We start from the raw sequence: 17,376 nt of genomic DNA, 5'->3' as shown, positions 1-17,376 counted from the left end.
CTCTAGTCCCTCTCTCACCATTTTTTATTTTTATTTTTTATGTTTTAATCATTTATTTATAATTTTTCATTTTACAAGGGTCACTTGCAAACAGTAATACAGAGATGACTGTACATTAATACAATATTAGAGGAAAACAATCTCAACTAGATAAATGGATTATATACAATCTTTCTCTTTCTTAGACCACAAAATAAATAGGGAGAGTGAAACAAGACAAGGAGATAATTAAACAACAGTAAACAAAGAAAATGTGGTATTAACCTGATTATCCCCAGTTATTATTTATCTGAATCATTATTCCACGTTGATCCCTCACCATTTTTTAGTGTTGAAAGATAGTTGTTTCAAAGTCATCACCTACTGATTTCTTGTCTCCATGTTGTTGTTGTTACATTTGTACCCCGCGCTTTCCCACTCATGGCAGGCTCAATGCGGCTTACATATTATATACAGGTACTTATTTGTACCTGGGGCAATGGAGGGTTAAGTGACTTGCCCAGAGTCACAAGGAGCTGCCTGTGCCTGCAGTGGGAATTGAACCCAGTTCCCCAGGACCAAAGTCCACCACACTAACCACTAGGCCACTCCAGTCTTAGAGATGCCGTTAAAATATATATTTAAACACTATTTTCTTTGTTTCATTGAAAAGATTTCCTTATTTGTTTCAGCGAGATATGGGGGCAAAGCTAATGAACATGAAAGTAGCAATAATTATTTAACTACCGCTGAGTGTATTATCATCATCGCTCGTGGAATGGACATAACTCTTACTTCTGTCTCTTGCTGCAGTGTTTGAGATTATCCTTGCATACTTGGAGAGGAGAGATTGGAAGGAGGCCTTTTTCTCTGTATTACCTCAACGGAAAGGAGCTGTTCCTGTAGGTGAAACAAATGAGACAGCGGAAGGAAACCTAAGTGATGATGAAATGGAGAAAAATGAGGACAGCAACTCCAGTACCACTGAAACAAGCATAAGTGAAACAAACTCAAAACACGTAGTAGAAACAACAAGTAGTGACCTTGTGGAAGCATCTACAAATAAATCCTCTTCTGGTCTAGTGTCCAGTACATTATAGCGATGGATGGATGACCAAGTGTTGTCAGAGTCCATATTCACTAGCTATTTACCTAATAAATTTCTGTAAATTTAACTGATGGGAAAAGGTGGGAACAGTTTTTATTTATTCGGCAACTTTTTTTTTATTCCCGATGCTTATCTCTGTATTGGTTCTGGTGTCCTGCTTGCAGTTAAGGTTGAAACATCCAGTCTTGAACTTGAATTTATTGGCCTTGCACATTCTTCAACACATCTCATTTTAAGAATCCAGAAAGACAAGTCTTCTGTAGGGTTGTGCTATACAGCTACCACACACGTACAAATCTCTAACAGGTTACTTCATCTGCAGTTTTTCTACATTAGGATTTCAAAAGTTGGGCTGTTTTTTTTTTATTTTTTTTTTCTGTTCTACAGCACAGATCTGTTCTTAATTTTTTGTTTTTGCTTGCAGTTAGGCCCTTCTGTAAGTTGTCTACAGCATGAATGTCTGTATCTTAAACTATCATGATACAGCAGTGTTGCACATAGCAGCCATTTACATTTCTGGAAAATTTAGTTGAGGATCTGTGCTGATTATAATGTTATCAGCGCTGCTATGTTAAGATTAGCATTAGGTTCTATAAAGCTGATATAATTTGAATATAAATTGTAAATTTGGGACAAATGAATCTGTTAACTGTTTTTATTTTGTGCTGAAAAAGAAAAATCATCTTCAAAAGTTGGTTTCTTTTGGTTTCATCAGTGGCCTGCAAAGCTATTCATGCTTTACAACCTAAACATGGTTAATAAGATGTTATGAAAAAATCAAGACTATTCAGATAAAAATATGGGGGGGGGAGGGGGGCTAGAGATCTGGTGGGTCTCCAGCCCTCCCCCCCCCCCCCCCCGGCATCCATCCAAGAAAAGCCTGTTGGCCCAGTGGGCCATGAATCAAGCAGTCCTCTTCCCCGCCCCCCCTCCCCCCGTACCTTTGTTGGAGGAGGGAGGTAGATTCCCTTCACTTCCAGCAGTGCCGTCTCAAAAATGGTGGTGCCCAGCCCTGCCCAGTGCATCTGTATGAAACCCCGCCCATCTCCCTTAGAAAATGGCAGTTCATTTTGGATGTTTTCAGTGCAAGAACATCCTTCTCATACATTGAAACAGGCAATCCTGATGGTTTTCCTGTTTGAAAATGGCAGTGAGATGGGTGATTTTTTTTGGGATATTATAAACAGGCCATCCCAATTCTTACTTGGACGTTCTTTCAGAAATGTCCCTGTAAGCAGTGGTGTGCTGGTAAATTTTTAACAGGCTCTCTCCCCAGTCCACCTCTGCCCCCCTCCCCCCCAAAAAAAAAAAAAAATTGCAGAGCTGGCTTACTCTCTGGGGGGTGGGGGGGGGGGGGAGAGAGGGGAATTCTCCCAGGTTCCAATCTAATTCATGTTTAATGTGGGATAAAATGCCATAAATAAGTAAATAGATAAACGCTGAACGTTGAGCACCTGATTCTCATAACATGATGTCTGCTTTAGAAGCCTTTTACCGGGGGGGGAAAAAAAACTCTGCACCAGTATAACAGGGTTAGGGTGTCCCTATAACCAGCCCCTCCAAATGACCCATGGATTACTATTTATAACAAATTACTACTCTACCTATGAAAAGTTATTCCCTTATTATACTTCCTCTGTGTACATCCCAATGCACAAGCTGGCATGTTTGAAAGTTTAAAACATTTTTTTTTCACATTATCCTCCCCCTGGTGCCCTAAGCCACAGGGTCCCAGTGCGTACCTGAAGGCAGCCACCCTGGTAGTCTAGTGGATTCTTCGGGGTAGGAAAGATCCCCAGTCTTTTCTGCCTGCTGCTGGCGCTGACCCTCCACCTGATGCATCGTCTTTAAAATGGCTGCTGAGACTTACAAGGGTGGCCTCTAAAGACTTCAGCGGAACTCTCGGCAGCCATTTTTAAAGAGCGATGCGGCTGCAAGAGAGTCATCGTGAGCAGGAAAGACTGGGGATCTTTCCTGCCTTCGAAGAATCCACTAGACCACCAGCGTGGCTGCCTTCAGGTAGGCCCTGGGACCTGGGGGGGGGGGGGGGGGGGGAGAGGAGAGGCAAATTGCTCGCCCTGCCAGAACAACCGGCTTGAAAAATGCTAAAAAAAATTTAACAACTGGCTTGTGTGAGCCAGCTCCAGCACACCACTGCCTCTAAGTGTCTTCATAAAACAGGCTGAAAGAAGGTGCCTTCAGCCAATGCCGCAAGTTGGTCTGGAGAAGAGGCGGAGAAGGAAAGATAGAGCTGGGTTCACGTGAATTTTGGAGCTGCTGAAATGGGGCCACAGTTGAGAAGTGTTTGGGAAGCATTGCACTAGAAGGGTTCAATGTCATGGAGGAGTGGAGAGAAGCCACTAGAGGTAGACTGAGCAAAGCATCTGCCCAGGGAGAGAGGAAAGGTGAGGAGGATGTGAGAGGGGAGGAGTCTCTCTTCCTACCTCACTAGCCACTAGTGACTCAGTCATCCTCCTCACCTTACTGATGACCTTGTGGCTCCTATACCTGGCACTGCTGTTAGCTAAAGCCAGTTACATAATAGGCTCCTTTCTCCATACAGCTGGCTGAAACACTTGACTGCTTCTAAATCCATTTCTCTGTTTAGTTTATAACCAGATGTCACCGTTTGACACAAGCCCAATATGGCAACTGTACAGTTCTCCTTCACAGCTGTTTAGCTTCCTAACAAATATCTTTTCTTTGAACAGGATTAGCACTTACCTCAATTCTAGAACACATTTCTATTGAACAATGTTTATATGTAATCTAAAACAGCAAACTCTTTAGCTACTCACTTATCTTTTTGCAAACACCATATCATGGCAATTTTGATTTGAGGTTGCTCTAAGATTTGGTATGGATTGCAGGGGAAAAAGGGTTTTCATGCATCAACTTACTTTCTTCTGTGCTTCCCTCCACAGAACCTCTTTCACATATGTTCTCTGTGTTTCCTCCTCCAGGGATAACCTCAGAACTCCTCCCCCCCCCCCCCCCCCCCGGGCTCCTGAACTGATTCCACCACTCTTTTCCCTAGACATAGGCATACTACATTTGGTCAATGAATTGTTCAAGGAATCTCAACAAAGTGCAGCCCTCTGTTTTCTATTCTGGTACATCCTCTCCCAGGGAACATGAGGGAAGAGGTGAATTTGGAATAAACAACAACAAAAAAAAGCTTCTCTGCTCCCTAATCTAGCGCCTCCCAATCCTGTTGTTCCTTCTTCCAACATCCCACAGGCCAGCATTGAACTCCGCAGAGCAGTCTATGCTTAGTGTTGACCTGCATTCTGGAAAAGTCTCATCAGCTTCTCACTTTATTTTAGTGGGTGAGCCTGCATTCCACATTTTCTCTTATCTTGTGGATGGAAAGATCAACCATCTAAAAACATTTTCTAACTAGAGTGTTCTAGAAATTCATCATCACCAGCTGTATTCTATTTTTGTGGAGGAGAAGACTGTGAGAACTTAGTGTAATCTTTGGAAAGTGTCTATCTTAAGCAAGGAGAGTGGAATGATTGCTGATAGACTGCAGCACTTACAGGACATGTACTACAGAAGATCTGTACTAGTAACAGTAGAGCAGAGGCTGATAAAAGGAAGTTTTTGGAGGCAAGTGAAGTCAGAAATGACATTTGGGATCTAAACTAGTGCTTTTTATTATGTATTTTGTTTTGATTAAAACTTCAAAATTGATTTATTTGGGGTTTTTTTTTCCTTACCATGCTCCTATTTTCCAACAAATTTGCTTTCCAAGCAACACTACTTGTACAACAACGTTTTCTAAGCAATAGTATATTGATATCCCTTGGGCCTAGACACATTGTTATACTGGCTGTATTGCAAAACAGATTGTCATGTAGCCTTACACTGTCCATGTTCATCAAATCATTTGTAAACTACTTGGGAAGCTGTGAATGTCCTGACTTGGACATTCCTTTCCTGATCTAGGTTAATAAATACAAATGAAACAAAAAAAATATGTTGTTCTAATAAAATGGTATCACTGTGTTTTCTTTTTCTTTCTGTTACCTTTAAAGTGGATTAACAGGGCAAATACAGTACTTTTTCTAATCTTGACATCCTGTGCAAAATCTGCCTTCACCTGAACTCTGTCCCTTTTGATCTCTCACCTTGCAATTATTGTTCAGTCAACTTTCAGCAATCATGGTCTTATTTAAGCAAGTGTCTGAACATTAAATGAAGATAATTCACTCTTACAACACAAGGGAAGTCAAGAAAACTCACTTCTCAAAAAACCAATCAGATCTGCAAAACAGAACTCACAGTTCACTGCAAATGACTTGCTGAAAATCTGAGATGAACAATGCAGCATTGCTTACACAATAATGATCTCAAGAGAGAATTGTAAGAAGGAAACCTTTTCTAGCACCTCATCCCAAAAGGAGAAATTAGTTCTAACCTGATAATTTTCTTTCCTTTAGTCTCAAAGGATCAGTCCATACTAATGGGTTGTGCCCATCTGCTAGCAGTAAAGATAGAGAACACTAATGAGCTATGCCACAAGCACCTGTGCATTAGAACTCAGCCAGTATTCGATAGCTAAACAGTGGAAAGAGTGACTCGTAGCCAAAAAACTAACTCCAGCCTCTAAAAAATATTCCAGGAATAACATGTATAGAATGTACGTTTGGGAAGCTTGCCAGGTGCCCTTGGCCTGGATTGGCCGCTGTCGTGGACAGGATGCTGGGCTCGATGGACCCTTGGTCTTTTCCCAGTATGGCATTACTTATGTACTTATGTAATAATCTAAAGAATATAAAGGCAGCTCCTTGTGACTCTGGGCAAGTCACTTAACCCTCCATTGCCCCAGGTACAAATAAGTACCTGTATATAATATGTAAGCCGCATTGAACCTGGTATGAGTGGGAAAGCGTGGGGTACAAATGTAAGAAAAAAAAGTCAAAATGTGCCCCAGAAACAAGGAACAGTACAATTATGTACAAACATGCTGAAGAGAGAATAAGGGTGGGTTCTGGACTAACCCTTTGAGACTAAAGGAAAGAAAATTTATCAAGTAAGAACTAATCTTTCCTTCCATTAACTTCACAAAGGATCAGTCCAGACTAATGGGAAGTAGAAAAGCAATCCTCGGGGAATGCAATACTCCTGCAGAAAGGACTTTTGCTCCAAAAGAGGCATCTGATATGGCTGCCATATCTAAGCAATAATGCTTGACAAAGGAATGAGAGGAAGACCATGTAGCAGATCTTCAAATTTCCTCCAATGAGCATGAGATTCCACCAAAGAAGTAGACAAAGCTGGTGTGAAATGAGCTTTAAAGCCTAATGAAGAAGCTTTGCCTGACAGCAAGTAAGCCGAATAAATATCGTCTTTTAACCATCTAGCTACTGTAGTTCTTGATACAGACTTACCTTTTTGCGGGCCTAAAAAGAGAACAAAAAGATGATCAGAGCGTCTAAAATCATTGGTAGATGTAAGTTAACATATGGAGGACTGTCTTAATGCCCAAAAGACAGAGTGAAGAGTAATCAGCAATAGAATCATCCCTGTAAAAGGAAGGCAGAAAAACTGGTTTAGATGAAAGGAGGAAACAACTTTCAGCAAGAAAGAAGGAACTGTGCAAATAGAAATCCTAGCCTCTGAAAAATGGAGGAAGAGATCCCTGCATAATAGGGCTTGAAGTTGAGAAACCTGCCTTCCAAAAGAGATAGTAACCAGAAAAACTGATTTTAATGTCAGATCTTTGACAGTGGCCTTGTTAAAAGATTAAAATGGGGCTTTCTGAAGACTACTACTACTACTTAGCATTTCTATAGCGCTGCCAGGGTTACGCAGCGCTGTACAAGTTTAAACATGGGGAAGGACAGAAGAGCCTTAAGAGCAAGATTCCATTCTGGACAGACTTTCTGAAGAGGACATAAATGATTGATTCTTCAGAAAACTGACTCTATCCAGTTGTGCTCCAATAGAAATTTTCTGAATGCATCATCTACAACAAACAAAAGCTAAAACTTGAACCTTGAAGGAATTAAGAGCTAGTCCTTTTTGAAGCCCTCTTGAAGGAACACTAAAATGTGAGGCAAAGAAGCTTATAAAGGGGGAATGTCCCTTTCTTTAGAACAACTTTCAAAAGTTCTCCATACTCTAGCATAAGAAGCAGAAGAAGACTGCTTGCGAGCTTCAAGTAAAGTGGTAAGAGTATCCTTTATTCCTTAGTCTTGCCCTCTCAATAGCTAGGCTGTAAGACCAAAGGGGGAGGGATCCTTCATGAGAATGGAACCTTGATGCAGCAGGGAGGATGAGCCAGCAGATCAATATAACATCAAAAAGTATTTTATTAAAGATACCGTATACAAGACAAATGCCTGACACAGGCTGTGTTTCGCCCACCAGAGGGCTGCGTCAGGGGCTAGAATAAACATCAAATCATAAAATATAACCAAATAAATCATATGCAATAATAAAAATTTAAAAATATAAAATATATATGTGAAGCATAGACATGGATTATCAACAATAAGAATTGCTTTTATTTATATGGTTATATTTTATGATTTGATGTTTATTCTAGCCCCTGACGCAGCCCTCTGGTGGGCGAAACACAGCCTGTGTCGAGCATTTGTCTTGTATACGGTATCTTTAATAAAATACTTTTTGATGTTGTATTGGTCTGCTGGCTCATTCTGCACGTTGGATTTTGCAAATAGTTTGCCTTGCTGTGTTTTAGGACCTTGATGCAGCAGTCCTCTTGCAAAGGAGAAGCAACTTGAAGGCACATCAGGTCCACATATGGACATCTGGGCCAGTCTGGTGCTACTAGAATTATCAGCCCTGATGAAGAGCAATGCGGTATAGCGTCCTGCCTATCATGGTCCATGAGGGAAATACATAGAGAATCCCTATTGTCCACCAAGGCTGTACTAGAGCATTATATTCCCATGGAGCCTGTCTTCTACCAAAGACTGATGAAGCTGCATACTTGAGCATTGTGTTTAGATGCCATGAGATCCAGAATTGGAGCACTCTAGTGAGACGCTATGAGGTGGAAAGCTGTCTCTGAGAATTGTTATGCCCCTAAATCCAGAGAGACCCTGCTCAGGTAGTCCACCTGAGTATTCAGGGTGCCTGCTATATGGGCACTGAGATTAGAGGAATGTTCTTCTCAACCCACTGAAAAAGGAGGAGAGCTTCTCGGCCAAAGAAATGCTCTTGGTTTCTCCCTGCCTGTTGATATAAGAAACTGTTGCCATGTTGTCTGAGAAAACTTGAACTGGCTTCCATCTCAGAAGAGAGGCAAAGGCTAGAAGAATCTTTCTGATTGCTCTGAGCTCCAATCTGTTTATGGACCGAGAAGCTTCCATATTCGACCATCAACCTTGTGTAGTCTGTTGAAGAGAATAAGCCCCCAAACCGAACAGGCTGGCATCTGATTTGAGGACACACCAATTCGGAATGTGCAATGATAGCCTTGCTTGAATGTTCGGAGGATTTAGCCACCCATTTAAACTCACTCGGGCTTGATGCGTCAAAAGGTATCAAATCCTGGTATGCTTCCGAGACTGGGTATAGTGAAGAGGATATATGTGGAATCTGGGCCATGGGATCACATCCAGAGTGACCGCCATGAACCCTAGAACTTGAACATAATCCCACTCTGTGGGGCAGGGAAGAGATAAAAGAGTGGTAATCTGATTCTGACGCTTCAACTGATGAGCCACAGGATGAAAGACCTTCTTCACCTTCATACTGAAGTGGACACCCAGATACTCCAGTTTGAGATGGGGGTCAAATGACTCTTGCTGTTGTTTACCATCCATGTTAGGGAAGACAACAGAGAAACTACTTTGGAAGTATTCTGAAGACTCTTGAAAGGATGGTGCTCGAATGAGCCAATAGGCCAGATAAGAGTGTAATTGAATATCTTGTTTGCGAAGAAGAGCCACCACCACTATCATTACTTTGTAGAAAGTGCATGGGGCAGTTGTCCAAATGAAATTGCAGTGAATTGAAAATGACTCCCTAAGATCGCAAAGTGACGATATCTCCTGTGCGTAGGCCAAATTGTAATATGAAAATAAGCCTCCTTGATTAGAGAGGTAAGAAATTCTCCTGGCTGGACTGAGACTATGACTGATCTGAGGGTCTCCATTCTTGAAGTGCTCGATTTTGAGGGATTTGTTGATACCCTTGAGGTCCAGAGCTGGATGGAAGGAACCTCATTTCTTTGGTACAATGAAATAAATTGAGTACCTGCCTGTTCCTCTCTCTGCCAGAGGAATTGGCTGAATTTGCACCCAGGAGTAACAAAGACTGCAAAGTCTGTTGTATTGCCTGACACTTGGAATTGCTGCAAGGGGATTGTAAGAAAATATCTCAGATTGGTCAGCAGAATTCTAGTTTGTAACCCTGACAAATGATAGACAAGACCCATTGGTCTGTAGTTATGGTGGTCTACTCCTTGTAAAAAAAAGTAAAGATACCCTCCTATAACTAGAGCTAAGGAGTGAACCCCATCCCCATCATTGCGAGTGATGAGCAGAAGTAGAGGGACTCAAAGAGATTGGCAAAGCTTTTTTACCTCCTTGAAAGGAAGACTGACTCTGTTGAAAAACATGATTTTTGAGTAGAAGAGCCAGATTTTCCCAATCTGTAATGCCTGACTTCTTTGAAATGACCTTTAGCCATTTGGGACTGAGGTTTAGGTTTGTCTTCAGGAAGGCGCTGAACTTTAGTGTCTCCTAAATCCTTAACAATCTTCTCTAGGTCAGAACCGAATAAAAGTTTGTCCCCGAAAGGCAATTTAGCCAAATGAGACTTGGACGCTACATCAATCGCCCAGTGTCTCAACCAAAGCCATCTTGCAGAGACTGCTACGGACATAGATTTAGCTGTTGCTCTCAGAATATCATACAAAGCATCTGCAAGGTAAGACAGTGCTGCATCCAAAGAAGGCAAAAAGGTGAATAATCTAAGGCAGACAATTGCTGAACCCTAGATACAGAAGCTCTAGCAACAAAAGAGGCATAAACTGTTGCTTGGGAACTTAAAGCTGCTATTTGGAAAGCCAGTTTTAAAGAGGACTCCAGTCTGCAGTCGTGCATATCCTTAAGGGCAGTACCACCCTCTAATGGGATAGTTGTCTTTTTTAGTGACTGACATAATTAGGACATCCACTTTCAGCAAAACAAACTGCTCTAAGTTAGTTGATAGAAGAGATAAAGTTTAGACATAGCCCTTGCCACTTTTAGACTACAGTCAGAAGTGTCCCACTGAGCCACAATGAGTTCCCTCATAGCTTCATGAATATGAAAAGATTTAGAGAGTCTTTTTGTACCAGAGATTATAGAGGGGGCTGAGGACGCAGCCTGAGCAGGAGAGGTAATATTTAAAACTTCCATAGTTTTGGTTATTAGTAAAGGGAGTTCTTCCTTAATAATCTAGCTGCTGTGGGATCATCCCTCCATACCAAGCATATCTGGTTCAGGCAAATCAGTAGAAAATGCGCAGAAGCTAATGAAAATCTTTCCTCAGAATCTTGAGATGAAGGAGAAAGCTCTTCCAACTCAAGTGCAGACAATTTTCTCTTTTTTGAAATATTTTCTTCAGAGAAACTCTGAGAAGCGGAAGTGAGAGAAACAGGCTATTTATTCTTTAACAGGAAAGTATGATGTTAAAGGAGTACAAATTCAGGTGAAAAGGGCAGTGAGGAAGGCTCCTGACCCATGTGAGCCAGCTCCAGCATTGTTCCAATAAGCAGGGACCCTGAAGCTTAAATTTGGCAGAATTTGTAATTCAGCCAGTTTAACACAAATGTTACACAAGCCTGATGGTGATAGCTGACTACCACAGTGGGAACAGCTTTCTAAAGGTTCACCATGTGCTAGTACTCACAGTTTGTAGATACTCTCTGCCAGCCCATTTGCTTCAAAGGCACTGTAAAAGACCTATAACTTCCCACAGCAAAGCTAATTCTCAAAGAGAAATGCTAAGGTAAAGTATTTTTTTAAGAGGCAGGAGAAAAATAGCTAGGGAAGAACAGAGGCAGAGAAATGGTAATGGGGGAGCAATCTAGCACCACTAGGTTTACATCTGAGGCACAGCACTATCTCAACCCCAACTCAGCTGAACCTGGTAACAGGACAGGAGGCCACTGAGCTACACAGGGAATGTCTATCTGCCTGCTGGAGATGGAGAATACTGGCTGAGTTCTAATACACAGGTGCTTGTATGGCACATCTTGTTACTGTTCTCTATATCCACATGCTGGCGGATGGGCACAACTCATTAGTCACCTTTAAATTAGTCACCTTACTTTCTAATTCCTCTTACTGTCTTACCTATCTATATGTCCATCCTTGCTCATATCCTATGCTGTCTATTAAAATGTTCTATTACAGTATTGTGTAGAAACATTGTAAGTAGTATACTATCCAGCTCATTTTTGAAAGAGAAGGCCAACACAAATTGGGAGATGGGCGTCCTTCTCTCAGGGGCACCAGAATCGGCATAATCGAAAGCCGATTTTGGGCGTCCCCAATTACTTTCTGTCGCCGGGACGCCCGAAGTTCCCGGGGGCATGTCGGAAGGGTAGTGAAGGCGGGACAGGGGCGTGGTTAAGAGATGGGCGCCCTCGGCCAATAATGGAAAAAAGAAGGGTGTCCCTGGCAAGAATTTGGTCCGCTTTATTTGGTTCCTTTTTTTTCAGGTCCAAGTCCCAAAAAAGTGCCTGAACTGACCAGATGACCACCGGAGGGAATCAGGGATCACCTCCCCTGACTCCCCCAGTGGTCACTAACCCCCTCCCACCCTCAAAAAACCACTTTAAAAACTTTTTTTTCGCCAGTCTCTATGCCAGCTTCAAATGTCATACTCAGGTCCATCGCAGCAGTATGCAGGACCCTGGAGCAGTTTTAGTGGGTGCAGTGGACTTCAGCCAAGCGGACCCAGGCCCATCCCCCCCCCACCTGTTACACTTGTGGTGGACAATGGGAGGCCTTCAAAACCCACCCAAAACCCACTGTACCCACATCTAGATGCCCCCCTTCACCCCTTAGGGCTGTGGGAGTTGTGTATAGTTGTGGGTAGTGGGTTTTGGGGGGGCTCAGCACCCAAGGTAAGGGAGCTATGCACCTGGGATTTGCGAAGTCCACTGTAGGGGGACCAGTGCACTACGAATCCTGGCTCCTCCTACAACCAAATACCTTGGATTGGTTCATTTTTGAGATGGGTGCCATCGGTTTCCAGTATGGCCGAAAACCGATGGCGCCCATCTCTAATGTTGACCTAAATGTTCAGATTTGGCTGCCCCCAACCGTATTCTCGAAACGAAAGATGGACGCCCATCTCGTTCGAAAATACAGTTGGCCCCACCCCTTCGCAGCGCCGTCCTCGAAGATGGGCGCCCTTAGAGATGGGCATCCCTCATCGAAAATGCCCCATCACACCATACTTTGTATTGTTATTTGAATATTTTTACTGCTGTAATTGTCTATTGCTCATGTTTGATTTATTCTTACTGCACACTACCTTGAGTGAATTCCTTTAAAAAGTAGTAAATAAATCCTAATAAATAAATACATAAATAAGCAATCAATCAAACTATGCAAAAAACAAACAAACAAACTTTGACAAGCCTGTAACTTTTAGAAACAAAGGGGGCATTCAGTAAATGACATTCAAAGTTAGGAACCGGGTTGGGCCATGCTAAGCTAATATTCTATATAAGTCATTCCATGCAAGCGTCCTTTGCAGAATACTAGCTCAGCGAGCATCTTGCGCCTAACTTTGGGCATAAGCACTTATGCCTGCCTCAAACCTGCATAAATGCTGGCGCTCAACTAATACCAGTTAGGCGCATAAATGACATTATTCTATAACGTGCCTAAATCCTGGGAATGATCCTGACCCCCTCCTATGGCTATGCCCCTGTTGACCCGCCCATGCTCCTTTGGAGTTGCGCACTATGAAATGTAGGCACACATGCTATAGAATAGGGCATGGAACAGACCTACATGTAACTCCGAATTATTGTCAATTTAGTGCCTATTAACACCAACTTATCACTTTTGGCAATCTATATAGAAAGTGATTTTAGATTGATGAAATTAAATTGAACAAGAGAAAAAAGGGGTGACATATTTGAAGAAAAAAAAACACCTTGCCGACTATTATGCTTTAGATTTGTGTAGCAGTAAGCAGAATATGGAACACTGTCCAGGTGGACAGAATTACGGATTCAACTAAAAATCAATATACAGTAGAAACTGATCTCCCATAGGTAAGAAACTGAAGCTGAAATGAGGTTGGGTATTTCAGCAAACCAAATGATCCATAGCATGCCTCAAAATCAACTGTGAAGTACATACAGGAAAAGAAGATTAACATCTGAAAATCATCTTTGCAGTCCCTAGCTTGAATATTATCTAAGTTCTATGGGGATGTTTCAAACACACTGTGCAGGTAAGGAGACCTAAGAATATTTGTAAGCTAGAATGTTCTGCAAGGAAAAGTGAGGAAAATACCCAAAAGTGGAATGGAGTGGTGTGGAGGAGTGGCCTGGTGGTTAGGGTGGTGGACTTTGGTCCTGGGGAACTGAGTAACTGAGTTCAATTCCCACTTCAGGCACAGGCAGCTCCTTGTGACTCTGGGCAAGTCACTTAACCCTCCATTGCCACATTGAGCCTGCCATGAGTGGGAAAGCATGGGGTACAAATGTAACAAAAAAAAAATAAGCATAGAAAGATAGACTCTGAACTGGCTACAGGAAGTGTCTGGAAACTGTTATTTCTGCCAAAGGGGGTATCACAAAATAATGATTGAAAGGGCATTCCAAAAACATTTGCACCAGCCATATTCACTGTTTTTTTATGTTGAATCTGTAAAAAAAAAAAAAAAAAAAGCTACAAGTAAATAATTATTATGCAAAATATGCATTATAATTTGCATTAAGATATCTGGTCCTTGAAAGCTCATGCCTCAATAAATGGGTTAGTCTATAAAATGCCACCTGCCTCTATCAATTTTATTATAGTAGCCTAATATGGGATGGACATGAACGGCCTACAAATTTTTTGTTTCATGTTGTCTCCTGTGTCATTTATGGGAATGTCCACTTTCTTCGGAAGATGACACAGATTCACAAAATGAAAATGTTAGTCTCCCCTCCCCCCATAGGCCTCTTAGGCCTACCTGAATATCCCTAGTGGTCTAGTGGCCTCTATTTGGGTAAGGGTGATACCAGTGTGGCAGCTGTGACCTCACCATAGTTTCAAGGTACTACTGCGACCCCTATTGGTAAGGGGAGTCTATGGAGAGAGGTAGTGGCCACCATACTAAATTTGGTGCAGCCATGGACAGGAGCAAATGGGCATCACTTCTACCCAAATAGATCTCAGACCACCAGGGATATTCAGGTAGGCCTGGTAGCCTACAGAGGGATGGGGAGAGCACAGGAGTTATCTGCTCTTGGGGGCAGAAGAGATGGCGGTGGATCAGGGGGGACTTGTTCTAGATTTCAGCCTTGATGTGTCCAAGGCCGCTATTCAGCCTGCCATGCACTAGCTGTGAATATCAGTTTTGGCTGCATCACGTAGTGACAGGCAGCCTTCTGTCGTTGGCAAAAAAAAAAAAAAATCATGTTTTTTCCTGCCCATTTTCATCTGTTGACGATTGCCTATCCCTACTTGATACCCCTTTTAAAGATTTTGCTTTAGAGGCTGTGTCAGTTTTTGTTCACTTAAGGCATCATTGAAACATACAATTTGATCAGGAATATCTAAATTTTGCACATAACTGCATATCTTGGAACACAGAGTGTGGCTTTCTGTCGATTCAAAAGAGCCGAAGCCTAAACCTAGTAGCATATTTATAACTTGTCATAGACCCTATGTGTTAACGTATGGAATGGATTTGCAGTTGCAAAGTCTTTGTTTTAAGAGTTGGGGCATTCCAAGCATTTTTGAAAAGGCTGCTGTGTAATGTGCACAGCAGATAATGTACATTGCAGTTAGCTGCACCTCTTGATGTGTTAACTGCGCTGTGTTGTCTGCCTTGTTAACAGCTATCACGCGGTAACCTCCACATTAACTGAAGGCACAGTCCTTGTCTATTCCCTACCTATTTCCTTTCCCATTTGATGTTTTCTACATTTACTGTTTAAAGCGAGAAATTAGCACGCAATCCCCTCCCCCCAAACAAAAAATGGAATTAGTCTATTAGTACCAAACAATGCAAAGATCTAGCCTAATTAGACTATTCACGGGTTAAGGGGTATGAAAATTTACTTAAAACTAGCTAGATAAATTTAAAACCCCTTGGAAGGCTCCATGATTTAGCAGACTAGTGCTGGAAATTAGTGCTAGGCAGTTAAATAACCCCATCTTTCTTCTGCTTAAACCATGCTCATGGGGTTGCTGAAAATTTGAATTGCTAAATATAGCCATTTAGAGCAATAAGGTGTCTATATTTAGTGGTGACTAGTATCTCAGTTTTTGTGAATGGTTGCATAATCTAGAACAGTGTGGAAGAGTGGCCTAGTGGTTAGGGTACTGGTCTTGAAATCCAGAGGTGGCCAGTTCAAATTCCACTACTGCTCGTGATCTTGGGCAAGTCACTTAACCCTCCATTGCCTCAGGTACAAACTTAGACTGTGAGCCCTCCTGGGACAGAGAAATATCCAGTGTATCTGAATGTAACTCACCTTGAGCTACTACTGAAAAAGGTGTGAGCAAAATCTAAATAAATAATGAGTATTTTAAACAGAAGGTATGTGATGCTTTGAATAGACCTTATGAGTTATTTCAAACAGTGAAGTTTCTGGTGGAGAGATCAGCAGTTGGACATGATTTTCTAGGACCAGATGCTAGAGCATATGCTACTTTTTTGGAAGATAAACATGAATCAATTGGACGCAGTGGTTGGAGTTATGGTGTTGAGAGAGATGCAGGAAGTTGAAGATAAAGTGTAATGAGTTTCAGTTGACTAACGCTCAGGTAATAGAGAAGTTGGTTTCTTCTCTTACTCCAACGCAGTCTTTATTGTATCCTTGTTTGTCAGCTACATTGCGGTTGCTGGCAGCTAAAATTGCTCCAGTGTTGTCACGGATTGTGAATAAGTCTTTGGAAGAAGGTTGATTACCTGGAGTGTGTAAGCTGTGCAGCTTCTGTTGAAAGGTGAAACCTTAGATGTTTCCATATTGTCGAATTATAGACCTATCTCTGTTCTCCCTTTTTTAGGGAAAGTGGTGGAAAAAAGTGGTGTTGATGCAGATAAATGCGTTTGTGGAGCATAATAACTGTTTAGAGTATGTTTTCAGTATGGTTTTAGAGGATTTCATGGAGTGAAGACACAGTTTGTCCACCATGGATGTGTTGAGACAGGGGTTAGATAAGAATAAATGTTTTTGTTTAATATCATTAGACGTCTCCTCTGCCTTTGACTCAGTCGACATGGTTATGTTGCTATTTAGGTTGAGACAATTAGGGATAGGAAGGAAAGTTTATGCTTGGTTTTCTTTGTACTTATCTGTTAGGGATAGGAGGGAGAGTTTATGTTTGGTTTTCTTTGTATTTATCTGGCCGTAGTAGGCAAGTACGGAGTGGAGGGACATTTTCAGATGCTATTGTGGTTTGGAGGGGAGTACCGCAGGAGTTGGCGCTTTCTGCTCTTTTGTTTAATATTTATCTAGCACCGTTGTGTCAGGTACTTGAAAAACTGGGTGTTGCATACCACGTGTATACTGATGAAGTGCAAATTTTTTTTCCTGATAATGGTATGGGGTATTGATTTGTCAGACCAAATCTCGACATATATGACAGCTATTCAGGGGCGTAGCTATGGGTGGGCCTGGGTGGGCCCAGGCCCACCCAATTTCAGCTCTGGCCCACCCACCCACTTTTGCTTCAGGCCCGCGCCGGCGCCAGCCCCAGCTCCCATTGCTGGCCACTGCTGCTTTTCCTGATGAGCAGCAGGGCCGGCGCTACAAAAAGAAGAAGCACTCAGCTGACTGAGCTGAGCGCCAACGCAAACGACGACTCGACGAGAAAAAATGTTTAAAAAAAACGCGGCACCGCAGGCAGCCTCGAAGCATTGGCTGCTGGCTCTGCAGGCTCCGCCCGTCTCTTACGTCACTGCCCCTGCTTCGCTCCAGGGGCAGTGACGTAAGAGACGGGCGGAGCCTGCAGAGCCAGCAGCCAATGCTTCGAGGCTGCCTGTGGTGCCGCGTTTTTTTTAAAACATTTTTTCTCGTCGAGTCGTCGTTTGCGTTGGCGCTCAGCTCAGTCAGCTGAGCGCTTCTTCTTTTTGTA

The 17,376-nt window shown here is 42.3% G+C and overlaps 2 protein-coding genes across 4 annotated transcripts in view; one reads left to right on the top strand and one right to left on the bottom strand.

Moving 5' to 3' along the window:
• The window catches only part of TRMT10A (tRNA methyltransferase 10A), a 43,124-nt gene extending 41,262 nt beyond the window's left edge, over positions 1-1,862 (top strand). For both annotated transcript variants that reach the window (XM_030190730.1, XM_030190731.1), the window contains exon 8: positions 793-1,862. In XM_030190730.1, coding sequence (XP_030046590.1) covers positions 793-1,079 — 287 coding nt within the window. In that variant the 3' untranslated portion in view covers positions 1,080-1,862. The remainder of the gene's footprint in view (positions 1-792) is intronic.
• C2H4orf17 (chromosome 2 C4orf17 homolog) overlaps positions 809-17,376 on the bottom strand; it is a 36,470-nt gene continuing 19,902 nt past the window's right edge. For both annotated transcript variants that reach the window (XM_030190733.1, XM_030190734.1), the window contains exon 7: positions 809-879. The gene's annotated coding sequence lies outside the window, so the exon portion shown is untranslated. The remainder of the gene's footprint in view (positions 880-17,376) is intronic.

Source organism: Microcaecilia unicolor, chromosome 2 (genome assembly GCF_901765095.1).
Source record: "Microcaecilia unicolor chromosome 2, aMicUni1.1, whole genome shotgun sequence".
In the NCBI taxonomy this organism is placed as follows: domain Eukaryota; kingdom Metazoa; phylum Chordata; class Amphibia; order Gymnophiona; family Siphonopidae; genus Microcaecilia; species Microcaecilia unicolor.
The sequence above is the reverse complement of the archived record's forward strand: the minus strand, read 5'-3'. Positions and strand labels throughout refer to the sequence as shown.